Source organism: Cimex lectularius, unplaced genomic scaffold (genome assembly GCF_000648675.2).
Source record: "Cimex lectularius strain Harlan isolate CLEC.00 unplaced genomic scaffold, Clec_2.1 scaffold71, whole genome shotgun sequence".
Lineage (NCBI taxonomy): Eukaryota > Metazoa > Arthropoda > Insecta > Hemiptera > Cimicidae > Cimex > Cimex lectularius.
In genome coordinates this window covers 1,122,230-1,149,644 of record NW_019392655.1, presented here as the reverse complement: position 1 = coordinate 1,149,644, position 27,415 = coordinate 1,122,230, and the positions used below count along the sequence as shown (strand labels likewise).

The window sequence follows — 27,415 nt, the reverse complement described above, 5'->3', positions numbered from 1 at the left end:
TAATTTATTTCAACTAATATTGAATTGACAAATTATATGAGGATCTACGCCAGATTTCTCTCTCTTGTTTTTTTTTTATTTTTTAAATTTTACATTTTTTAAGTGAATTTATCAACGTTAAAGTTATAAGGGTTGTTATAACTGAAAAATAAGTAGTCAAAGAAAAAATAATCCTATTTGTAATGTATGGTGTTTAGTGACCACAATGATGACTATTGTAAATTTTTATTAATGATTATTTGGAAATCGTGAGATGCGATTTGGTGTGACGTAGGGTTTAGGAAAACATTTTCTTTATCGTGCCAACGTTTCGACCTTTATTGAGATCATCTTCAGGGCCTGGGATTTAAAAAAATTGTTTAAATTTTACAAATACATGCAAGATGTGAAAAAAATGAATTTTTACAAAGCTAGAAAATTTTAGGTTAAAAAACAATGAATTTATACAATGCTAGAAATTTTTTTTTTGAATTTTTTAAAATCTAAACATTTTCTAGTATTGCATAAATTCATTTTTTTAATCTAAAATTTTCTAGCGTTGTATAAATTCATTTTTTTAATGTAAGATTTTGTCGCACTGTATATTTTTTTAAATTTAAAATTTTCTAGCATTGTATAAATTCATATTTTTTATCTAAAATTTTCTAGCATTGTATAAATTCATTTTTTTAATCTAAGATTTTGTCGCACTGTATATTTTTTTAAATTTAAAATTTTCTAGCATTGTATAAATTCATATTTTTTATCTAAAATTTTCTAGCATTGTATAAATTCATTTTTTTAATCTAAGATTTTGTAGCATTGTATAAATTCTTGTTTTTTTAATCTAAAATTTTCTATCATTGTAAAAATTCATTTTTTTAATCTAAAATTTTCTAGCGTTGAATAAATTCATTTATTTTTAATCTAAAATTTTCTAGCATTGTATAAATTATTATTTTTTATTTAAAGTTTTTTAGCGTTGTATAAATTCATATTTTTTATCTAAATTTTTTTAGCCTTGTGTAAATACATTTTTTTAATCTAAAATTTTCTAGCATTGTATACATTCATTTTTTTTCACATCCTACATGTATTTGTAAAATTTAAACAATTTTTATAAATCCCAGACCCTGAAGATGATCTCAATAAAGATCGAAACGTTCGCACGATAAAGAAAATATTCTCCTAAAACCTACGTCCCACCAGAGCCCATTTAACGACCTCCAAATAATCAACCTATTTGTACTGTGTTTCGACATTTCAATCAATATTGAATTGAACCGGGACAGAATAAGTCAGCATAGCGGAAACCCTTTTTAAAAGAAAGACTTCAGCCAAAATAGCTATGGGAGATAGAGAAAACGGTGTAGGGAAACGAAAAAGTCAAGGGGCGAGGAGCGGCTTACAGAGTTTTTCAATTTAAGAGGACGTGACTAGCAGCACCTTAGACTCACTTTCGCGATCATTAGATTTTCCAAGTTGCTAAACACTTTTCAAAAGAAAAGCTATAATTCGCTAAACAAAATAGACGTTTAGGGGAAAAAGTAAAAAGAGGCGAGGGGAATCCGAGTTTGGTTCACACGATGAATGAAGGGACGGATATTGGAAGAGGAAACAGCCTATTCATCCGCAGGTATAGAAAACCGGAAGGTTGGAAGGCATCGTGGTTTGGACCTCCGGGGATTAACCTACGGCTTAAGAGGGGATTCTTTAGGTTTGACAAGGGCCCTAATCCACCCTTCGAGAAATATATTGCACTGCTGTTCAACATTTCGGTGGATACTACATTTTATTCCCCCGTCCCTTATGAAAATCTCGTATGAATGGCACTAAACTGTATATTAGATTAATGAAGTAACTAGACGTACAGTGCTGTCACTTTCGGCTGGCTTTTTTTTTATCTTAGCGGATGATCTATCTAGGGTCGTATTGGTAAAGTAATGAATACTTATGATGATAGTTCATTTCTTCTTGTTATCGATGGAAAACCTAGACTAAAGCCAAATGAAATCCAGCTCAGCAAATTAAAAGATTTTTTTATCCATTATATTTCGTGGACCTATTAACCAAATAACTTCTTTCAATTAATTAATCTTTATGTAAGGTATTGGTTGAGATGAAAAAGTTAGTGTCACGAAAGGGATTCGAACCCAAGACCTTCGGCTCCATACCCCGCACCCCGCTGCTCTACCGCTTGAGCGATCTTGACTTCGATCCTCTCGGTCACCAACTAACTCTATTAAGCAATTTCATGCCAAATCGTGCAAATTTATGAAAGGCTTCCCATCGTTGACAGGAAGTCAAAATCGATTGTTTATGCTATGATGAAACGCGAACACATCGGAAAAGGAAAACGTAATTTATATGGTTGCTCCTCTGCATACTTGCTCGTCTGCCTTCGCCGTATGAATCGATAACAGCTATTAAATTACCATATCGGAAACCATTTAAATAACCCAGTTCGTAGTGTATATCTTATGCTGTTTCAACAACGAATTTTATATTTTGTGAATACATATCTGGTGAAATGGCGATGGATATTTATTTCGTCTCTATGCTCGCACTTTTATTTCGTTTCCTTACATGTGTTAAAATATAACAATTATGTGAAGCCGAAGGTCATGGGTTCGAATCCCGCTCGTGACACTGACTTTTTATCTCAACATAAAAACCTTAATTAATTGAATGTTATTAATTGGCCAAGCGGACAACGAAAAATAGTGAATTTAATTGATTAAAAATGAAGTACACTTCACTAAGGCTCTCCGACGCCGAGAATCCAATCCGATTATACGTCATTTGAAAAATGGCAAAAAGGAGGGAAAATTCAAAAGGTGGGGTTGAGATGGGAAGTTAGTGCCCGAGGGGATCGAAGTCAAGATAGCTCAAGTGGTAGAGTAGCGGCGTATCAAGCCGAAGGTCGTAGGTTCGAATCCCGCTCGTGACATTGACTTTTTATCTCAACTTAAAAACCTTAATTAATTGAATGTTATTACTTGGTCAACAGGACCACGAAAAATAGTGAATTATGTGAAGATTCAATAATAATAAAGTAGGAAGTTTATGGGCCGACAACAGCTGAGGTCATCGCCGGCCCTCTGCGTGTATTCTTTCTTTTTCTCTTCTTTCGCGCGTATTTTGTTTTCAACTGCAGCCATTTGAACGTCTCGCTCTGGTTACTGACTCTCTGATTTCAAATATATACTACGTTGATTTCCTAGAATGCTAGTCTCCGTTTGTACCTCAGGTTACCTCTCAAATACAGAATAGAAACAAAACATACAATACATCACCACAAACATAGATGTCTGGTTACATACACTCTCCCGAGAGTACTCGATAATCCTCGGGGCGGCGTTATAAGCAACCCCTTCTTTTCACGCTTAGAAATTACATTCATTACAATAAATTAACACAAACACTCTAGTCGATTGAAACATAGAAGTCTGTTCACATGCACTCCCCCAGATTCCTCGATATTCCTCGTGGCGGGGTTATAGGCAACCCCTTCCTTTCACGCTAATAAATTACTTTTACTGTCCATACGTCATGCACTCACCCCAGAGTCCTCGATATTCCTCGAGGTGGAGTCATAGCCAACCCCTTCCTTTCACGCTAATAAATTACTTTTACTCTCCAAACGTCATACACTCTCCCGAGAGTACTCGATAATCCTCGGGGCGGGGTCATAGGCAACCCTTTCCTTTCACGGTAATAAATTACTTTTACTCTCCATACGTCATACTCTTACCCCAGAGTACTTGATAACCATCGGGGCGGGGTTATAAGCAACCCCTTCCTTTCACCCTAATAAATTACATTCATGACAGTAAATTAACACAAACACAACATTCGATAGAAACATAGAAGTCTGTTCACATTCACTCTCCCAGAGTATTCGATATTCCTCGGGGAGGATTGAACCCATTCTAGTGAAGGTTCAAAAATTTAAATTCACTTATTCATTGCTTAAACTTTGGGAAATAGAGTTTTTTTTATGTTCTTCACTTCTACTTTTTATATCTAAGAACGGTACTCAGAATGTCAATTTACAGGTCAACTTAACTAGTTTGTCAAGGGGGAAAGAACCCAGAGATAAAAGAAAAGATAATCGGAAGAATTTCACTATCGTGACGGAAGAGGAGAGTCTGAAATATGTATACGGTAAATCAAAACTTGTAAGAGGGAAAAACGGTCGGTGCCTCAAGAACAAAAAGCCTTTTATCTGAACAACTTTCACGGTAATTTGAAACGGTTGTTTTTTTTAACGATATTCAACGTTTTTGTGTTCCATTCTGGGTAGTCGATACTCGAACGTTATCGATTCCGTTTTCGGAAAGGAGAACAATACCCCCAGAGAAATGCGGAGCAGGAATTAGTATTTACCCTTCCGCGGTTACAGGTAGTGTAAATATGGAGCCATTAAGGGAAGGCATTAGATCCTAAATGGAGGGTTGATCGCTCTTCGCAAAGTCGATACGGCAGATTTTCGTTATTAAAGGATTTTCGCTTAAATATCATTACTTTAATGATTTTTTTGAACATTACTGGAATAATTTTTATTTGGGCTTCCTATTGATTTTTACAACGAGAAAGAGATGAGGTTCGATGGGAATTCTCGTTTCTTACAACCTATTTTCTTATCCTATTTATTGACTATTGCGTTGGATCCACGACGGGCGGCTCTCCTGGGACACTGAAACGGACACAACTGACGGCTGAAGTGTGCAAGTTGGAATTTGTGCCCCTTCTGTTAAAGAGAAACCCAAGTTGATAACCAAAAGAACTCTCATAAAGTGGTAGTAAATCTTTTCAAGGAATTAAATAAGTAGGTATATAATGTTTCAGTATATACAAATTCTTTAGACCTGGTCAACTTACAATGTATAACCGCTTTATTTTTGTAAAAATTTTAATATAATAAGAACACTATTTTAAGTAGGCTAGCACCAAACACACACTAATTTCATTTACCCCTTCACGTAAAATATTCGCAATCTGAGATGCACTGGGTCATTGATACTAGAAAGGTCTAGGAGGATTTAGGACGTGGCCGGATGGATCGATATGTGGTTGGAGATTGGTAAGATTGGGATCATTTAACGTTTTTTATAAATGAAAACTTAACCGTTTGAATGTGCGGTTTGAAACGTAATACAATAAGCGTGACTAATGGATTTTAGGATTTGTTTTAGGTCTGGATTCGACTGAGGTTAGACGGTTTGGTTGAGCCTCGTAGTTAGCCTTAAGTCTATATAAAGTATCGTGCTTCTTGGTTTTTTTATCAACAGACAATTTCAATCTGTTGTATAGTAGTGGCTTTCAGGCTGTATAGTAGTTTTTAGCAAGTTAGCTATTGTCTGGGTGTCTGGAAGGTTTGGTGAGCTATAATAAAGTAGCAGTTGGAGGATAGAATGGTAGCTTCTTCAGAGTAGGATAACGGTTTTTGGATAGAAAGGAATATCAGCAATATACACTGAGTAGTGTTATAGATAGGTCTTTTGCTGTCAACGTATAATTTCAATCTGTTGTATAATAGTGTTTTTAAGGTTATAAAGTAGTTTTTTTAAGTAACCGGCCTCGGTGTTTACCTGGTCAGTGACATGTCTAGATTGAGCTCAAGTTAAGAAGGAGGTCATATTATAGAACTGGAACATTGCTTGTAGAGCGATGCCATGGTTAAGGTTATGTTTTGGGATTTGGCCTTGTATATTTTGATACAATATTTTTTGAACCATTGTGGAAAAGATTGTCTGGGTGTCTGGAAGGTTTGGTGAGCTATAATAAAGTCGCAGTTGGAGGATAGAATGGTAGCTTCTTCAGAGTATGATAGGATAACGGTTTTTTGGATAGGAAGAAAGATCAGCAGTTTGTACTGACTAGTATGTACATAGGTCTTTTGCTGTGAAGATATAATTTCAATCTGTTGTGTAGTAGTGTTTTTAAGGTTATAAAGTAGTTTTTTTTAAGTAACCGGCCTCGGTGTTTTTCCTGGTCAGTCACATGTCTAGATTCAGCTCAATGTTCTTGGTAAGAGGTTGGTCAAATTATAGAACATTGGAAGGAGAGCGATGCCATGGTTAAGGTTAAGGTTATGTTTTGGGATTTAGCGTTGTTCATTTTGATGCCATATTTTTTGAACCATTGTGCAAAAGATTGTCTGGGTGTCTGGAAGGTTTGGTGGCCTATAATAAAGTCGCAGTTGGAGGATAGAATGATATGATAACGGGTTTTGGATACGAAGGAATATCAGCAGTTTATACTGACTAGTATATACATAGGTTTTTTGCTGTGAAGGTATAATTTCAATCTGTTGTATAGCATTATTTTTAAGGTTGTACAGTAGTTTTTTAACACAGTATGTCAGTTCAGTTGAGTCCTTTTGTATACATACTGCCCAAGATTTTCAATAAGAAGGGATGAGGTGGTAAAAGATCGGCAGATTGCGGTTATGTTTTGGGATTTGGCGAAGTTGAGTTTGATTCGCTATTTTTTGAACAATTGTTCAAGAAAATGACTAGATGTGTGATGATTCTGTGAGCTTTAATAAATCGAAGTTTGACTGTAGAATAGCAGTTTATTCAGCGTATAGACAAGCAGTGTTATAAACAGATCTTTTGCTGTCATGGAATAAGTTCAATGTGCAGTATAATATTCTTTTAATTAACGGTATTGTCAGATTTTTCTATTTGAGGTCAAAGGCTTGCTTAGATACAGGCCAAGGTTTTTGGTAAAAATTGGACGTTAGGTTATAAATAGGTTGGGAGTACAGTGGAGCGATGTAGGTTGAAGTTTATGTCTTGGAATTTGGTGGTGCTGAGTTTGAAACGAGTACGGCCGGAAGGACCTAGGAAAGTGTCGTCCCCAAGTCGAGAGCCGCTAGGTCTTCTCTTTGTTTCTCCTCTGCTCCTAAGCCCAAGACCGAGCCTTACAGAGGTAGGCGGCTATTTGTCGCCTAGCGGTTGGCTAGCACCCCTCCACCGGATCTTTGAGGCGCTATTATGCGCCCCTGGGATGGGCCGCGCGGAGGCGTCCGGTCGGGATGTTGGAGGGGGCCAGTAGTGTTGCTTATGAGTACTTGCGTGTACATTTTGATGAATTGATGACTTATGCGGGCCATCCTTTTCTTCTCATTATTGTGCGCCACCTTTTTACAGTTAATCTGTAATTTTTGGGGGTGGAGATTGCCTCCCGCAGGGCGTCCAAACTTGCGTTTATGGCACCAATCTCTCGCATCCATTTGGTTCCTCCTCGTGCATGTATCCGGCATTCGAACACTAGGTGCACTACTGTTTCAATCTCGCCGCATTCGCATTCTGGGGATTCCTTTAGGTTGAATTGGTGTAGTTTGCTGGCAAAGTCGCCATGGCCCGTCAGCAGCTGGGACACGAAGTGATCGGGCTCCACGTGTTTCATCTTCATTCTATGTGCCACGCTCGGGAACAACGCGTATGTGTGGCGTCCTTTGGTTGATGCGTCCCATCTTTGTTGCCATTTGGCTTTTACCCATTCCGCCGCTTCGTTCATCCCCAAGTCGAGAGCCGTCCTCAGCAGTCCCCTCCGATTTTTAAGGAAAAAGTGTTTCCCCATATTTAATCTCTAACTATTATATGCATAAATTATTTATTGTTTATATTTTTGTTGTACAGTTTGTATGAATAAGTAAATGAGTAAGTGTAGTAAGTATATACTTATATAGAAATAATGTGTACCCCATCGGCCCTTAGAGTACATTGGAGGCTTGATACGACTAGGTGAAGATATGGGATCACAGATTTATTTGACTAAATCTCATTTTGGGATACTAAAAAAATATTAGAAAAATGTCCGTGTATCCTTCCAAAGGACGTTAGGATCCCAGTAACAATTTTTTTATCGATTAAATATGATTTTCTGCCTTCTTAAGCATATAATCAAGGTATATTATTATTATTAAGAAGTCTGAAAAACCAAGTGACTTGTAGCAAAATAGGCTAAATTTTTTTTTAGTATTTTGAATTATAGTTCACGGTTATATCTGTTTATCTGGAGGGTCCGATGAGCTACTACATATTGGAGGATAGAATGAAACTGTCAGTACGATAAATCAGGTTAATAGAGTCATGGTAGATAGGGATGTATCTAGTCGTTTTAGTAATTCAGCACTGATCTGTGATGGTTTCAAGTAGTCTCTTGTTTCAATACAGTCCGAGACATTTTGAAATCCACCGTTCTTTAGGTAGCCACTTCTGTAGGTGACTACGATATGTGAGGACAGTGTACGTTCATGAATGTATGAGCAGTGTATACCGCGAACAACAATAGACCTATGATGTTACCGCGTGTAACATATTAATTCTTATAATCCCAAAAATAATGAAATTTTGCACTTTAAGGTTTTAAATGTTTGTAATTAGAATCGTGTGAGATATTTTGTTGATCGTCTCCGACCAACCTGGTCCATCTGGGCTCACATATTCGTTTTGGCATTGGTCGTTGTCAGCTGATGAAAACGACAAAAGGAAAACAGAAGGATAACATATGAAGACATTATGATACTGTATTTTAACTACTATAGTGAATTGAATAATGAAAGATGGTACTAAATATTTACACAATATGGCAAATCTAATTATTGACCAAGTTTACGTAAACATACCAAGTAATCAACCTAATGACAATTCCGAATATACCTTGATCTCGAATTCTGAATAATGAACAGCCACTATCCTCTAAGCCTCTAGATATTCCTCGATGTTGGCGACATCGCACGTATCAGTCCGTGCAATACGAAATTAGACCGTATCACGTGACTAAAGCTGGCCTTGACGAATTAACGGAATAATTTGCTAATAGTACTGACTCATGTGCAAATCACCTAAATCGTGGGAATAATTTTAGAGTCGGAGTTACATCGCCGAGCCTGCAGTGTAACGCTACACGATATACTTGGAGTAACATTTGTGAAAATTTAATAATCACGCGCACACGCCTGCTTTTTTTTTAAATCGATGTAAATGGTCTACTTCCTGACATAGACATTATTTTGTACGGAGATCTTTGCATCGAAAAGACTGAATAAGTTGGAGTCTACAAGTCATTGGATCATTGTCAACCTCTGTATATAGTCTATAGACGAGTATGTGGGTTTCAGTTTAATCGTTTGTCGGTAATCATTAGTAACATCGTGATTTGTCGTGGGTATAGTCAGATTGTTGTCACCTACTGGTTTCAACGTGACTCAAACGCTTTTAAGCTTTGCGCCACCTTCAGTGAGAAATTGCCATCAAAACATACCGACTCACAGTCCAAAACCCACTTCTCATTGATATTAATTTTCCAAGTGCAAAATCAGGGATCAAGGCTGATGAGGTGTTGGTGGATATGACGAAGTTTGACAGGATTAGGATTAGGATTAAGGATAGTCGTGTCATTAATATTAACGAGAAGGGGAAGTTAAGCAGTGTAGAGGTGTATAGGAGCAGTGCCTGTTTAATTCCTTGAAGAACATGGTTCGCACAGTCGATTCCGACTCTTTGCGACCCCATGGACCAAGTCCCGCCAGGTCCTCTTGTCTTCTGCTGTCCTCTGAAGTTGACTCAATTTCATGCTCGTTGCATCTATGACTCTGTCTAACCATCTCATCCTTTGCAGTCCCCATATTCTTTGACCTTCAATCTTTCCCGTATCAGGGTCTTCTCCAGTGAGTACCTCCCTTGTCATTTGGTGGCAAAAGTATTTGAGCTTCAGTTTCCTTATCTGGCATTCCAGGGGTCAGGGTTGATTTCTTTTAGGATTGACTGGTTTGATCTTCTTGCAGTCAAGGGACTCTCAAGAGTCTTCTCCAGCACCATAATTAAAACGAATCTATTCTTCGGTGCTCGGCCTTCCTAATAGTCCAACTCTCGCAGCCATATATGACTACTGGGAATACCGTTGCTTTGACCATGCGGACTTTGGCACGGAGGTGTCTCTACTTTTTATCATGCTGTTTAGGTTTGCCATTGCGTTCCTCCCAAGGAGCAGGCGTCTTTTAATTTCATGGCTGCTGTAACAGCCTGCGGTGATCTGGGATTCCAGATCGTGAATGGAACGTGAATTCTGTCACTACTTCCACGACCTCCTCTTCAATTTGCCAAGGAATGATGGAGTCGGTTGCCATGATCCTAGTTTTTTTGATGTTGAGCTTCAAGCTCTCTTTCGCGCTCTCCTCTTTTACCCTGAGGAAGAGGCTCTTTAGGTCCTCCTCACTTTCTGCCATTAGAGTGGTATCGCCTGCATATCTGAGGTTGTTGATCTTTTCCCCAGCAATTTTAATTCCCGCTTGTGATTCAACTAGGCCAGCATTTCGCATGATGCATATATTTTAAATAAGCAAGGTGACAATATACATCCTTGTCGTAATCCTTTTAGAAGAACATGTACAAGCATGTACCTCGGGCTGCATAAAAGTGACGATCATATGAAGCAAGACGAGAAGATGATGTACTAGGTTGAAAGAAGCATTTTCTTCAAAAGCAGGCCTAATTGCCATACACGTTGACATGGTTGTTGTCCATATATCCGAACAGTATTGCTTCATTCAACTCAAGGCAGTATCGATGATGCCTACGTAATGGCCTTGGCAGTTTATATGCTAGAGTCAGGAATATAATTAATAGTAGTTCATATGGATCGCAGTTAGATGAAGAAAAGCTTCTCGAGTACTATTCTTTTGGAGTGAGTTAGTAAGTTATACAGATGGTAGGCAATTCGGTTAACGGTTGGTTCGTTGGGTTTGTGGATCATCAGGATGTCAGAAGTTATTGTGGTAAGTTGTGGAGACTTATCAGGATGGATCGATATGCGGTTGGAGATTTGTAAGATTGGGATCATTTAATGTTTTTTATAAATGAAAACTTAACCGTTTGAATGGTGCGGTTTGAAACATAGTACAATAAGCGTGACTAATGGATTTTAGGATTTGTTTTAGGTCTGGATTCGACTGAGGTAAGACGGTTTGGTTGAGCCTCGTAGTTAGCCTTAAGTCTATATAAAGTATCGTGATTCTTGGTTTTTTTTTATCAACAGACAATTTCAATCTGTTGTATAGTAGTGCTTTTTAGGTTGTATAGTACTTTTCAGCAAGTTAGCTATAGAAATTAGCTATTGTCTGGGTGTCTGGAAGGTTTGGTGGGCTACAATAAAGTCGCAGTTGGTGGATAGAATGGTAGCTTCTTCAGAGTATGATAGGATAACGGTTTTTGATAGGAAGGAATATCAGCACTATACACTGAGTAGTGTTGTAGATGTAGATGAAATTTTTTCAGGGTATGGTATACTGCGCCCTTTGAGAGCTATTGTATCCCCCGTTCTCTACCTAAAGCACATCGGTGAGTCCTATTTCATCAAGAAACTTGATTAATAGGCCCGGTTTTAATGGTTGAAGCTCTTCTATGGTCACATTATACATCCCAAAACATTTCCTCCTGCGGGCTAATGTAGCTCCGCAGTTTGTTAGTAAATGTGTTGGTGTCTCTTCTACCTCCTTGCAGAATCTACATGTGCCATCTTGGATTGTTTCAATTTTCTTTAGGTGTCCATTTAATCTACAGTGTCTTGTTAGGAATCTTGTTAGGATTCGCAGTCTGTTCCTGCTTCCTTTGACACATTCTGTGATTTCTTTCTTGTCAAAATTGGTTAGAAGATTCTTGGATTGTCTATGTCCAATGAGTGAATTCCATTGTTTCTTCATTTTCTTTTTGTCCTTCTGCCTGAGATATTCGTTAATAGTGTGGATTCCTATGCCACAGAAGGGTTCGTGTCCTATCAGCAGTGTGGCAGCCCCTTTCCTTGCAAGGGTGTCCCCTTTCTCATTGCCTTCTACTCCCATGTGTCCTGGGACCCAGCAGATGCTGACTTTATTCTGCATACCTAGTGTGTTTAATTTGTTTTTGCAGTTCAGCACCATCCTTGAACTAATGATACTTGAGCTTAGTGCTTTGATGGCTGCTTGACTATCTGACATGATAGCTATATTCTTGTTTTTGTATTCTTTACTTAGATTGAATTGGATACATCTTTCAATTGCGTGAATCTCAGCTTGGAAGATACTGGTGTGTTTTCCCATGGGTTCTGAATATTTGGTTTCGGGTCCAAATACTCCTGCCCACGTACCTTCTTGTGTTCTAGATCCATCTGTGTACCAGTGGATGGAGCCATTTTTAAAGGAGTTATTCCCTTTCCTTCCCATTCTTTTTGGTGCCCAGATATATTCGGAATTTTTGTTCATGTCGTCTCTTGGAGCCAAGAGTGATGGATGGTCTTTCCACAGTTTGTTTCTGTCTCTCCATTTCAGTTTTATTCCTGTTGGAGGTTTCTCTCTGATAAAGTTGATTATGGTTTTCTGTGCTGTTTTTTCTACCATGTGATGTAGGGGGATTAGTCCTAATATCTTTTCCATGCTAATTGTAGGACATGTTCCCATTGCTCCCGTTATGCAGATGCATGAAAGTCTCTGTATTTTTGTGAGTTCTTTCCTTTTGGTTATTTGTTCTGCTTTATCAGCTCAGGATATAGCTCCGTATGTAAGTAAAGGTCTTACTATTATAGTGTACATCCATAACAGGATTTCTGGTCTGCATCCCAAGTTTCTTCCTGCTATTCTTCTGCACACCATCAAAGCTCGTGTCGCCTTTGTGATGATAGAGCTGATGTGTTTCTTAAATATTTTGCTGTCAACGTATAATTTCAATCTGTGGTATAGTAGTGTTTTTAAGGTTATAAAGTAGTTTTATTTAAGTAATCGGCCTAGTAGTTCATATGGATCGCAGTTAGATGAAGAAAAACTTCTCGAGTATTTTTTTTGGGAGTAAATTAGTAAATTATACAGATGGTAGGCAGTTCGGTGAACGGTTGGTTCGTAGGGTTTGTGGATCATCAGGATGTCAGAGGTTATTGTGGTAAGTTGTGCAGACTTTTCAGGAAAACTATTGCTTAGGGGGAAAGTTGAAGAAGGGTTTATGATTATCAAGTCATATCCAGGGTTTTTTCTTTGGGAGGTTACGGACGTTTTGTTGTTTGTCCGACGTTGTTCGAATAGTTTAAGGAGAAAGAGTATATGTCGTTTGTTATTTATTTTTTGTTTTTGTATCATGTCTGTCAGAGTGATAAGTAACTACTTAGACAAGGCCCAACGGATGTGAAGAGAGTTTAAAAATTTTATTTGTTACCATCCATAAATAGTTAATATTCGCAGTTGGTGATTCATTGAAGAGTGTGTGTTTGTATCGTTATTTTATCTTTTGAGTTCAGAAGATCAAATAAGCACGTTGTTATATTTTTTATGATTATCTTCAGATGTTCAATCAAATAATAAAAAATGAACGTAATAGGATTGTGAAATGAAAAATATCCACGCAGCCCAGATAATTTGTTTGCGTATGTATATAAAAAAGGATGGAAACTCGCAACCCCAATGAAGCACCCTTACTCGGCGTATATCGAGGGAAAAGGCAATAGGGGAGGAAAGAAAGGTAGGCTGGCAACATTATAATTCACCGCAAACCAATTACCGTCGTGACCTGCCCAACCCTGTAAATAACGCCTTGATTAAAACCACTACGCTATTATTCCTTCTATTTTATCTTCCTCCTGGACGGCTCTCTAACTTCCGATATTTCTACCGGCCGGTTGAACCCGGTTCTTCTGCCCAACTCAATTAAGAACCTCATTAAAACATTTCTCTCGGCTGACTACTTTGTATGCATTGGTGTGTCGGAAATTATGAGCTCAATTTTTTTGCCGGCACCCTTTTTAATTATTCCTTCGATTCCTGTTCAACTGAGCCGACAGTTTTATCTCGATTGAGAGACCGTGTTAAACCAGTGATTACGTATTAAAGGTGAATTTCGTGTCATTGATATTAAATTAAGCGCTAGAGAAGCTTACAATCTGAATTTCTCCCAGTAGAGAAAATAGGATCAACAGTTCACAGAGTATACAGTAATAAAAAAAATAAAAAATGTAGTAAACAAAGATATCCGCGTATCTGCTGGAGAGATATTAATAGCTTGAGCGTCTCGGCAAACGGTGATTTTTGTCTTGACACCCGAATAGGTCTCGAAGTTAGCTAAAGACGGTCGAGGCGACAAAAACCGGCACGACCAATTTTCTAGATTTATATCCTGCGATCCTGAGGCAAATAATGCAATAAAAACATGATTATATTATTGGATAGGCAGAGTTCCAACGAATCAAGAGAACTGTCAATAGGTCGCGTTCGGAATATCATAATCGTAGGAGGAGATGAACATTTTCAATGATTAAGGATAGGCCATGCGAGGTTGACCCACGGTCATTTCAGGATGGATCTAACCCTGCGTTTGTGTCCGGCATGCCAGAGAAAGGTTGCACGATGCGTCTCAATTAATTGAACGGTCCACATACATAGCGCGTAGGAATACCACCATATATTAGAATAGTGTTGGAGCACGGAAGCGAGTATTTGGGTGCACTGTTCGATTTTTGGAGGAATCAGGGTTGTTTCATTGTCTGTAGCGTGTGGTGTTTAGGGACCGTTAGCCAATGATTATTTGGAGATCGTGAAGTGCGGTCTGTTATGACGTAGGTTTTAGAAAAACCAAGTAGATAAACGTAGGTTAATTCGTCAAGCGGACCACGAAAAATAGTGAACTTTTAGAAAAACATTTTATCATGCTACGTTTCGATCTTTATTGAGATCATCTTCAGGGCCTCTCAACACGACTCACAAGAATGACACATCTTCACCGACAACAAGCACTTTGAGCCTGAAGATGATCTCAGTAAAGATAGAAACGTTGGCATGATAAAGAAAATGTTTTTCTAAAACCTACGTCACACGAGACCGCACCTCACGATTTCCAAATAATCATTGTCTACAGTGATGATATTTTTGTGTCACTTGATGTATGTTAAGAGTGAATGTATTTATTAGCGTGAATGTAAAAAGGCCGATGTGTACTCCATCGGCCTTCAATTATTTTGTTATATAATGTGTAAAAGGCGTTGGAGGAATGTCGCGACTACAATATCTTAACTGAATAAATTATGTAATTAGGAAAGAATATAATTAAGAGTGAGTTAGAGTCGGAGACTGTGTTGTGATAGCCCCTGGAGAAAAAACTAAGTGGCGGGACGGACCCGGGTGAGTGACACTCGATATCTACCGGTAATTTATTTTAACTTGCAAATTGAATTGCCAACGGACTGCGAGAAATGACGGGCTCAGCTCTGCACACGTGTGTATATATCGGTAATCAGTAATCGCATCTAGTGAAGAGTGGGAAATACAGTATAGATAGAGTGGATTGTGTCTAGAGCCATTTGAAACCATTCTTGGTCTGTAGCCTCTGCCCTAAAACAACATAGACCATCACAACTATAGGATAAGGAGTAACGCATGGTGTGGATCCAGATTGAAACAGTAAGCTTGATATTCAAGAGGAACCTTTCTCTGTCCTTGGTCCTATTCTTCTCTATACCTAGTCCAACCCATGGTTACAAGGTGGTTTCCAGGCGCAAGACAGAGAGATGGCACTCTCTCTAAATTACAAGATGTAATCGCATACTGGTGAAAGAGGTAAAGAAATTTGTAGGCGGTAAAGAAACCGAAGGCCATCGCTGCCTCGTCTGCACGTTCGTTGCCCTCCAGCCCGACGTGTCCGGGCACCCAGACAACAACTACCGTTTTTTCCCAGGCGCTCCAGCTCAGCATATCTTTCTAAAAGGAGCACGACAAGAGGGTCCTTTGCGAATCTGTCCTGGATTGCTGATACTGCACTCAGGGAGTCCGTACAGACAAGAAAGGCAGAGCCCTCATCGTCTCAAATCACCCCGAGTGCGTGCCAGATCGCATAGAGTTCCGCCGTGTACACGGTGCAGTGCCCTTCTTAAAAACAAACGTCTGATAAGGCCACGCGCGTGAAACAGAACCTCTTTATGTCTTAGGCGATGCGACCCCATACAAGGATATAATAAAATCGCTAATATTCTCTTCTCTTGGTTGACGTTAAATCTGGAAAATTTACCTTTAATAATGAAGCACATTGTGCGCATTTGAGATTTCAGGACAAATCTTGAAGACCTTAGAAAAAAATCGAATAGGATACTGTAAAAGTAAAATATTTTACTTAATAAACAGGCATTCTTGAAAACTGCAAAACGTTCTATTTTAAAGCTGAATTTAAAACAAACAAGTATTGATTAACACACATTAGGAAGAAAGTCGTTTGTATCTTGTATTATTGAAGAGATGTCAGCCCTTTTCCTAACCAGAACGCTTTTCTCAACTACAAACAACCCTCCGACAAATTGAAGGTAGTGTTATTTACACGATTCAAATTAAAACTTTTTTTTTAATTCTAAAAAACACGGGTTTATTGAATTTGAAATCCCTCGGATGGGGACGATAGGGTGTCTGCCGGGGCCGACAGTTATAAACGACATACATTATCAAACGTATCGGGTTCTAGAAGGGGGAGCGTGATGATTTTATTTTGAATAAACGCAGGGGAAGACTGGGAGGAAGCAATCTTGCGGTATGTCCTTTAGGGTCTTTCGAAGTAATATGTTGCTACAGAGGATTGATGGAAAACGGGACAAAGGTGGAGAATGACAATAAGATGTTAAATGGCAGGAAGCAATGGCTTTATAAGTTTATTCCCTTCTGACGCTGAACTGAAAAGTCAGGAGAACATTGGAAAAACAGAGCTATTAAAGTTGTGTGAGAAGTTTTTTTTACGGGAAAGAATTTTGTTTGTTTATGAGTTGGGACGCAATTTGATATAAAGATAAGCTTTTTTCAGATTTTCAATTTAAATGTTAGGAAGTTAAGGTTTAAAAGATAATTTTTCCTACAAAATTAGGCTTTATTAACTATATTTCTATCAGATAGATTTTACTTTTGATACGGATTTATTTTTCAGAGAAATATGTATTTTTTATTAAATATACAGGGTGGTCCCAAACGAGACAAAGACACTTTGAGGGTTTATGGGAAATTTCATGTTGAACGAAAACGTACCTCTAAACAAAGGTCATATGAAGCTATGCTTCTATGAGAAAAAACGCAAATACCTCTAAACACCGTGTTTTTCATAGCTTTTTTCAAGAATTACTCCCAAATGGTTCGAAGTCTCAAAATATTCAACCAAAACCTTACATAAAACGATTAATTAATGTAGGCTTTATTAACTATATTTCTATCAGATAGATTTTACTTTTGATACGGATTTATTTTTCAGAGAAATATGTACTTTTTAGTTAAATGTACAGGGTGATCCCAAATGAGACAAAGACACTTTGAGGATTTATGGGAAATTTCATGCTGAACGAAAACGTTCCTCTAAACAAAGGTCATATGAAGCTATGCTTCTATGAGAAAAACGCAAAAACCTCTAAACACCGTGTTTTTCATAGCTTTTTTCAAGAATTACTCCCAAATGGCTCAAAATCTCAAAATATGTATCGAAAAAACTTATTCGAACAATAAATTTTGAATTAACTAATCTTTTTATGTAAGGTTTTGGTTGAAACGAAAAATTTAAGGTTAAAGTTAAAGGTTGTAGTGAGTAGTTGGTGTCAGAGAGGGTCGAAGTAACTATAGCTCAGAGCTGGTTAGAGCAGCGGCGTATTTAGCCGAAGGTCGTGGGTTCGAATCCCGCTCGTGACTTTTTCATTTCAACCAAAACCTTATACGTTGTGTATTAATGCCATGCTTGTTTCTATTGTTGGTTGTAGTGTATTAAGTGTGTGGCGTAATTTGATTTTCCGTCATTGTCTCTGAAGGATCTAAGATCCAATCGATTCAAAGAACATCTTAGATCCTTCAGAGACAATGACGGAAAATCAAATTACGCCACACACTTAATACACTACAACCACGAACCAAACACAATAGAAACAAGCATGACATTAATACACAACGCACAAAAAGGACTAAACATACCGGAGAACCTCGAGATATACAAACAAATAACACTTAAAGACGGAAAACTTATAAACGCACAAACAAACTCACAATCACACACCACCTTTACACCACTAAAAACACTTCATAACAAAAAACGAAAACGTTCAGAAGATCAAAACATCGCAACCAACACCAGGAAAAAACAAAAAACCAAAACCGCACAAATAATAACTGACAATGGAAATAATCGCCACCAAGACCGACCAACAAGCACGGAGACCACGCCCCCTAACGCAACACCCCCAGCGACAAGCAACGGACGCAATACTATATAAACCCTACTCAGACTAAATGAAAGACAGTTTTTCACTGAAGATGGCGTAATGCCGAAACGCGTTTGAATAATTTAAACAAAAAACCCGGGAGTGAAGACAGACCCAGTAGTGCCCGTGTGCCGGTTCAACACGATTTTTCAATGTTAACTTTTCGAAATAAACGTCGTAGGAAATTAAATTCTACGTAAAATGGGACTAACGCCAACCTCATAGGCACTGGAGCCATGATTTTCGGCCAATTTTCAATACTTTGGGTTGGTTAGGTGGGTAGTATCAATGTTGCTCCTGTAAATTGAAAGTACAGTTGCGATCCTTAGTGAAATGAAGCATCAATCATTCAGCACTTCGTACTAAGCCCTGTCCTACATGAAAGAGTGCAGTATTCCCGCAAATTCCGATTGACAAATTCGGAGAGGTGTGGTTGGTGGAGAGTAACGCTCAGCATAATCCTACTCTTCATTCATGTATAGTCTAGGCATTTTCAAGACCAACTAAGATTTTTTGTGGCCTTATCTTAGATATTCGGCCAATTGCAATGGCACGAGAATTTATCACTTACTAAATATCATACACTAGGTAGAGGGCTAAGTAGAACTATATAAATATTCTATCTACATATCCACATAAAAATAACATAAATATTTATGTAAATAACAATCAGGATTCCATAAATTAAATAATGTACAGATAAATAATGCAATTTGAGAAATATAAATAAATAATTAAATAACTAAATGAATAAATAAATAGATAAATAAATTAACAAATATCATTAAATACACTTATGTAAATGTAACAGAATACAAAGATTTCGGAGCACATCTAGCTTTTGCAACAGTTTATTCATCCAGATGGCATCTTTTAAAGAAGTCGTAAATGGACTTCTATTTTCGAGCAGCAGCCAGCTTAAATTAAATGGCCTCTTTATGTTTTTATGGTTTATAATTTTCAGAAACTTCTGTCTTTGGTCGTCATACACAACACATTCGTGCAATAAGAGCTCGAGACTCTCTTCAACATCACACGATGCGCTGTTTGGAGACGATTTGGACTTGTTTTTGTTTAGATATGCTCCATATATACTATGGCCAGGCCAACTGAGTTAACATAGATGACGTTCCCATGGTTTACGTCAGTTACAATGGCTCATGTTTGTTCTTTCTTCATTTGCCTTGTTTTCCTCCTTTCAAGCGATTTACTAATAAATCAACCGATGATAACAGTTGATGTTTTTCGCCTAACAAAATTCAAATTATACAAAAAAATAATCATGTCTCGGCAACGCTTAAAAACGTTAGTATCATTCTACTCAAAATTTAATGCTCGAATAGTTTATTTTGGTACGTATTTTGAGACCCGGAGCAATTTAGGAGTAATTCTTGAAAAAAGCTAAAAAAACACGATTTTTACACATTACCATGAATCCTCAAAGTATCTTTGCTTCGTTTGACCTATTCTGTATAAACGCTAAAATTTTATTTCATTTTATCAAGTTTCCGAGGCCATTTATTTGTCCAAAGATAAGTCAAAATGTTTCCATTGTTTGGATTGGGTTGGGCTACCTCCTATCCATATTCATCACCATCATCATCCAAACTCTGTGCTATAGCTTTGTTATTTTTTGATCATTTTAAATTCAAATTATGGCATAGATTTCATCGTGAAAATTAATTCAAAATGATGTGACGGAAGGCGAAGAGCCTCCTTTGAAATTATAAATCTGTACTGGTCTTGTGGTACCATTTTTGCTTCAAAAACAGATCGCAATTTTCAACTAGAATGAAAAATATTAAATACAAATCTTCTTTAAGGTCTTTACTAGGTGAAAGAAAGACAAAAGTGTTGAGATCATCAAGCTTTCGGCAACATTATGTTGAGGGGTACGAATTACGCTATGTCATCAGCGAATGCATGTTTAGGAATATCTGCAGTGTATGTTAGGAGTATCTGCTAGGATAGGCCATGTGAATAACCAATGGAAACTGAGGGAAGAGATGCAGGCATATGCCATTCTAGGTATGCCAACTGATGCCACTACTCCAAAATACAACTTCAACAAGAAGTAGGGCTGGTACGAGAACGGGAAGAATGGGCCAAAGGAACACCACTAAAGGCAAATTCCTACTGGTATACTGACGGCTCCAAAACCGACAAGGGTACAAGAGCTGGGGATCTTTGGGATGAACTTCAAGAGCGAACTGACGGTAAACCTAGGCAGTCTGAAATCATAGCGATCGAACAATGTGCGAGAGAGATAAAACAGCTAGGAATACATTCATGGAAGATAGCTTTTCTCTGACAGCCATGCAGCTCTCAGGGTCTTAGCCTCATGCGAGTCGTTTGGAAATGCATAAAGGCCCTGACGGAAGTGACCTGACTCTGGCATGGGTTCCTGGACATTCGGGGCATAGAGGCAACGAAAAACCTACTGCGGCCTAACAGCTTGCCACAAATGAGGATACATCTTAAAATGGATCCTTAATGAGTCCAAAACCAGGTTGAACAATACCACAGGTATGAGGTACGCGACGAGACTCATAGAAGGACCATCAGCAAAACTTACAAAAGAACTACTTGAAGGCAATTGCAACCGAACCAGGATTCTAGCTGGACTCCTGACGGTGCACTGCCACTTAAGAAGTCACATGCACTTGATAGGAGTACAGACAGAAGAAACACTGTTCTGATACTGACAGGAAGAGTAGGAGACCGCAGAACATATTTTATGTTTCTATGAAGGTCTATAGGTGCGGGTTCTTGCAACTTAGACAAGAAAAACCACAAGCAAGATCGTACACCAAGGAACCGCTGGCAAAGCTGTGGAGGCTGGCTAATAGCCTGAAGCTGGCCAGTAGTTATAATTAACAGAGGAGCACCATAGATCTATTTAGGTCGAGGTGCAGTAGGCCTTGTGACCGCCTCTCTTATCCCTATCCCTATCCCTTTGAGGGAGGACTTTTAATTTGCATTAAATATGTCAAGGCTGTTATTATTTTTTTCCAAATTTAGAGTAGATGTATTGGCTATACGCGATAGGATACACCGGACGGAGGTTATTGTAGTGTAGAATGGATTTTACTAAGATAAATTAATTAATTTAATTGCCATGATTTCAAATATTTTTAAGTATATTTTTATATTTGTTAACCGGGTAAATCATTTTGAAATAGTGATGAATGAGATTATGTCCTTCGAACACTTGACGAAGGACATAAGTTTTTCTTTTTTCAAATTCACCTTATCCCTGTTGTTTAAGACATAATTAATGATGTTTATTACCTGTTAGATAGCTTCGATAAGGAGACGTCCACGTCCACTCTGGATTTCCGACTTTTCTTGAAAACAAACACTCCAGGTGAAGAATCGATCCAGGAAAAACCGCTAGGATACCAGTCGACTCTGAAGATGCCGACCCGGAAGGTAGTCTGACAAGTATTGTCGGCGGCGAATCCTCTGAAACATATTGCACTCTTATATTCTCATAATTTTTTTGTAATTATTGGAAATTCGTTACAACTACGTTTAATCAGGTGAAAAATAACTATGAGAGGAAAAAACATACAAGATTGTTGAAACCATTGGTAGTAGTTAAATGAGACTATAATTTTGTCTATTTAATTAACGTCATAAGGAATATCTTTATAAAAGCTGTGAGTATTTGCTAAAAAAAACTCACTTTCCTTTTTAATTACACAATTAAGAAAAGCTGCTCGATTTTAATTAATTTTCGAATTGATAGTGTTTACCAATTCGTCAAGGTAATAAAATCGAAATACAGATTTTCTCACAATGGCAGGACAGGAAATAAGGTCGTTTTTCGATTCGGCAATTCGTTCTGGCTAATTTATCATCGTATGTATTGTCAATCGATCGAGAAGGGCAACAGCCAGGAATATAGGTGCTCCCCCTTCCTGGCCCAGAGTGACGGGAAATTCAATTCAAATCCTTCCATTCTTCCCTGGCCCCTTCACCTTTACCTTGTACGTGCCCTCATTCGACCGAATACACTGCACTGTACATTTATAGAACTGCATCGATACTGATTAATGACCCATTTTGTAATAAAATCCAATGAAGTATTAACTTTCATTTATTAAATACACTTTTCCTAGAGAAAAGTTGATAAAAAATATTTCCTAATGATAATGAACACGATTATCTTATTTTACAAATTAATTTTCTGTAAATCAGCTTTCTTTTCTATACTACATTTTTCATTGATATTTAAAAAACGACGAAATTAAAGCCTTGGTGTTAATTTAAGGGCACGTCTTTTCACCCGACTTCATTATTAAGTGAAGATTTCATTAATTATTATTAATTGACCTTTCTTTTCTTTATCATCATTGTTTTTGACCTGTAAGTCTTTGTTATTCTCGATTACATCTTTTAATTAGAATTCAGGGTGTTTAATTTATATTCGATTAATCGTAGTCTAACATTATCTAGTGACAATTTTACATCATACATCGACCATATGTGAAACGGCTTTTTTTGTCACTTTTATGTGTACTTCGAAACCTATTGTTTTACAGTTTTAGACAGACAAACTGTAAAAGCTAAAATGTATATCTACCATATTATGGTACGTCTAGTTATACAGGGTTTTTTTGTTAGTTTCAAGTAGACGTTGAAACCTAAGATTTTACAGTTTTAGACAGACAAGTTTTAAAGGCTACGATGAATGATATCTATGTTATGTAATCTCCAGTTGTAAAGGGCTTTTGAATTATTTTTACGTACGTTGAAACCTAGTTTTAAAATTTTATACAGACGAATTCTAATGACTCCAATGTATAATATCTACCATATTATGTTAAGTCTAGTTGTAAAATGCTTTTTGTGTTATTTTTAAGTAGACGTTGAAACCTATAGTTTTACAGTTTTAGACAGACAAATTGTAAAAGCTAAAATGTATATCTACCATATTATGGTACGTCTAGTTATACAGGGTTTTTTTCTTAGTTTCAAGTAGACGTTGAAACCTAAGATTTTACAATTTTAGACAGACAAGTTTTAAAGTCTACGATGAATGAAATCTACCATGTTATGTTATCTCCAGTTGTAAAGGGCTTTTGAAATATTTTTAAGTAGACGTTGAAACCTAGTTTTAAAATTTTATACAGACGAATTCTAATGACTCCAAAGTATAATATCTACCATATTATGTTAAGTCTAGTTATAAAATGCTTTTTGTGTTATTTTGAAGTAGACGTTGAAAACTATTGTTTTACTGTTTTAGACAGCCAAACTGTAAAAGCTAAAATGTATACCTACCATATTATGTTATGTACAGTTATAAAATGCTTTTTTTGTTATTTTTAATACGTTGAAACCTATAGTTTTACAGTTTTAGACAGACAATTCTACTGGCTGCAATGTATAATTTTACGTTATCTCTAGGTATAAAGTCCTTTTTTTCTTATTTTTATGTAGACATGGAAATTTACAGTTTTAAGCAGACAAATCATACTGGCTCAAATGTATAATATTATGTTATCTCCAGTTACAAAGGACTTTTGGATTATTTTAAAGTAGACGTTGAAACCTAGTTTTGAAATTTTAGACAGACAAATTCTAAAGACTCAAATTTATAATATCTACCATGTTATGTTATCTCTAGTTATAAAGTGCTTTTTTTTTGTTATTTTTAAGTAGACGTTAAAATTTCCAGTTTTAAACAGACAAATTTTACTGGCTCACATATATAATATTATTACAATTAATTAAGGTTTTTAGTTGAGATAAAAAAGTAAATGGTACGAGCGGGATTCGAACCCACGATCTTCGGCTAGATACGCCGCTACCCTACCACTTGAGCTATCGTGACCTCGATCCACTCAGACACTAACTTCCCATCTCAACCCCACCTTTTGAGTTTTCCCTCGTTTTTGCCATTTTTGAAATGTCGTGTAATCGGATTGGATTCTCGGCGACAAATGAAATGGCCACGGAGAGCTTTAATGTAGTATACTTCATTTTAATTTACTAAATTCGCTAATTTCGTGGTCCGCTTGACCAATTAATATATGACAATTAATTAAGGTTTTTAGTTGAGATAAAAAAGTCAATGGCACGAGCGGGATTCGTTTTTATCTCAACTAAAAACCTTAATTGAAAAATGGCAAAAAGGAGGGAAAACTCAAAAGGTGTGGTTGAGATAAGAGGTAAGAGGTCACGATAGCTCAAACGGTAAAGCAACGGCGTATCTAGCCGAAGATCGTGGGTTCGAATCCCGCTCGTGACACTGACTTTTTTATCTCAACTAAAAACCTTACTAAAAACCTTAAAGTAATATATTAATTGGTCAAGCGGACCACGAAATTAGTGAATATAATATTATATTATCTCTAGTTAGAGAGGGTTTTTGGATTATTTTTAAGTAGACGTTAATTTTTTGTTTAAATTTAAGTAGTTTTACAATTTTACAGAGACAAATTCTATAGGCTAAAATGTATATCTACCTTATTATGTTATGTCTAGTTATAAAAGGCTTTTTTTGTTATTTTTAATCGACGTTGAAACCTATAGTTTTGGACAGACAAATTCTAAAGGCTAATGTGTATAATATCTACCATATTTTGATATAATAATAATATCTTTATTTACGGAAAATATTCCTATTTACACAGTATGTATACATTACAAACCTCATAATAGGGGCATTTACAAATCTAACAGATACTTTATGAATAGTATAATCAGGCCTGAATATATACATGATTTCCTTCGTTGGTTCAGAATTGACAATAATACTTTTGTATATCAGTTTTGTGACTGGTAAAATATATCTAGTGGTTGTTTGCACAGTTTAGTATTTTATAAGCCCTTTTCACAGGTGCATTTTTCAAAAATTGTTTTTATGGTGTGCTTCATAAAACAACTGAATTTGTCTATTTCTATAGACAGGTATTTGAAATTTTGTCTCTTCAAGTAGAGAGGGGCATTTAATCATATTGTTACTTATTTTGAAAAATATTAGAGCATCAGTCGTTGATCTTCTAGGTTCTAGTGAATTTATACCTAATTTGGACCTCAGTTGAATGGTTTGGCCATCTGGTTCAAAACGTGTTTGCAGTTTGAGTCCACAGAATCTTAAAAATTAGTTTTCCACTTTTCTAATGTACATACATGATTAATGTAGTAGGGTGACCAAACAGGTGAGTTATACTGTAAGTGGGACCTGACCAAAGCGAAATATAGGTTTTTAATTACATTAATGTTATTTATATTAGTTACATTACGCTTAAACCTAGCATTTTTAGGCTTTTGTTTTTTGTATATTCTATATGTTCAAGGAACGTTAACTTAGAATCAAAAATTACCCCTAGGTCCTTTATGGAGTCTAGTGAAGAAAGTTTAATATCACAGATCTTAAAATCACCGATTAAAGGGCATCGCAATACGATGAAAGCGTATTAAATTACATTTTTTAATATTAAGTTCTAGGCAGTTTACTGAGCACCACGTCACTAAGTGATATAAATTCTGGATAATATCACAGTCGGTTATGTCTAGTTATAAAGGGCTTCTTTTTGTTATTTTCAAGTAGACGTTGAAACCTACGATTTTACAGTTTGAAACAGACAAATTTTAAAGGCTCGAATGTATGATATATACCATATTTTGTTATCTCTATTTATTAAGGGCTTTATGAGACGTTGAAACCTACTTGAAAAGAGATTAGTCGATCTTGATGGCCATGTAGAAAATTGTCCTGACACTAGAAAAGACAAAATGCCTTATTTTCCCGTGGTCTTGGCGAAAACAGGTCCATTTTTTTCTATTATGAAGCACTACTAGCAAGAAACTTTTTTGCTGATATTAGGTCGACAAATATTATATGGTCTGAGCGTTTTTGACAACTTAGCAGACGATAAAACAAATATTCTTGTTACATATTATTTTGTTTAATGTAGTTTCTTTTCTTTGTAATGCATGTATTTATAAGTTATTATAAATCATTAAAACAAGAAGAACAAGACGCCGAAAAGAAATTGCATTCATTGACGTTGGTGCCCTTTGATCTGAACGATGCGGCCCGAAACTTCGTTCTTCAGGCACTTCTTGATCAAAATCTTTTTTGAAGGGGAAACCTTGAAGTTCGCCAAAACGAACTTTTTGATAGCTTAAAAAATAAACCGGCTCGCTGTTGGCGATTTCTGATAGTTTCGGCCATCTGCAAATTGGAGATGGAGATCTTCACAGTCCAAGTTTTATGCCCTTTTTTCCTTCTACCTTATATTCCTTCTTCAAAGTTAATATGTGATAAACATGAAAGCCCCTTGATTTTTTAGTAAAGTAAAAAAATTGGCGATAACTCTGAAATCATTCCACTGATCTACAAATAACTTGTGAATGGATTTAAAGCAGCAGCATTAAATCGTCTAAGTTACATGAACTGCCATTTCTGTACCATTCGAAATTTTTCCGTTCTTAAACGGATTTATTATGTTTACCATCATAGAGTTCACGAAATAAACAAAATCTGCAATTTTGGGATCTTATGGATGAGCATATCACAGAGCAAAAAAACAGGATGGAATTTTATATAGAGAACATAAAAACGTCTGTTTCTATATCTACTGAATATTTCTAACATTATTAAAGAATGTGTGGTGATTAGTGACCGTTAATCGATAATTATTCAGATGTTGTGAGATGCGGTCTGGTGTGATGTAGGTTTCAGAACCTATCAATCTATCAACCACAGAACGTTTTTGCTGAAATGCAGATAACACAAGGCCCTGAAGATGATCTCAATAAAGATCGAAACGTTGGCACGATAAAGAAAATGTTTTTCTGAAACCTACATCACACCAGACCGCATCTGACGATTTCTGAATAATTATTATTAAAGAATCTAGATATATGCTGTCGGCCAAACCGTATATCTTCCATTGTTTTTGAGTGCTGAACTGTCAAATTATGGATCAATTTTGTTTGTTTTTCCAAATTAGCTTCTTTCTACGAAAGCATATTTAGTTTATCTTTGTAAGCAAATAAGTTAATTTAACGAACAATATGATCAATAACTTTCGTATAAAATAATATAAACTGAATCAAGTTCTAGGTAAAAAGTCTTTCGCGGTATTAGTAAACCCGAAAGTTGTATTTGACAGTATTGATCCAAGAGCTTTACTGCTGAAACTTTGTGATTTGGGATTATCCTAGAAAATTGTCAATA

The 27,415-nt window shown here is 36.7% G+C and overlaps 1 protein-coding gene across 1 annotated transcript in view; it reads right to left on the bottom strand.

The window, feature by feature from the left end:
• Positions 1-27,415, bottom strand: part of LOC106668278 (locomotion-related protein Hikaru genki) — a 614,924-nt gene that overhangs the window by 105,231 nt on the left and 482,278 nt on the right. Inside the window, exon 7 of the mRNA XM_024224607.1 lies at positions 21,508-21,681. Within this exon, the coding sequence (XP_024080375.1) occupies positions 21,508-21,681 (174 nt within the window). The remainder of the gene's footprint in view (positions 1-21,507; positions 21,682-27,415) is intronic.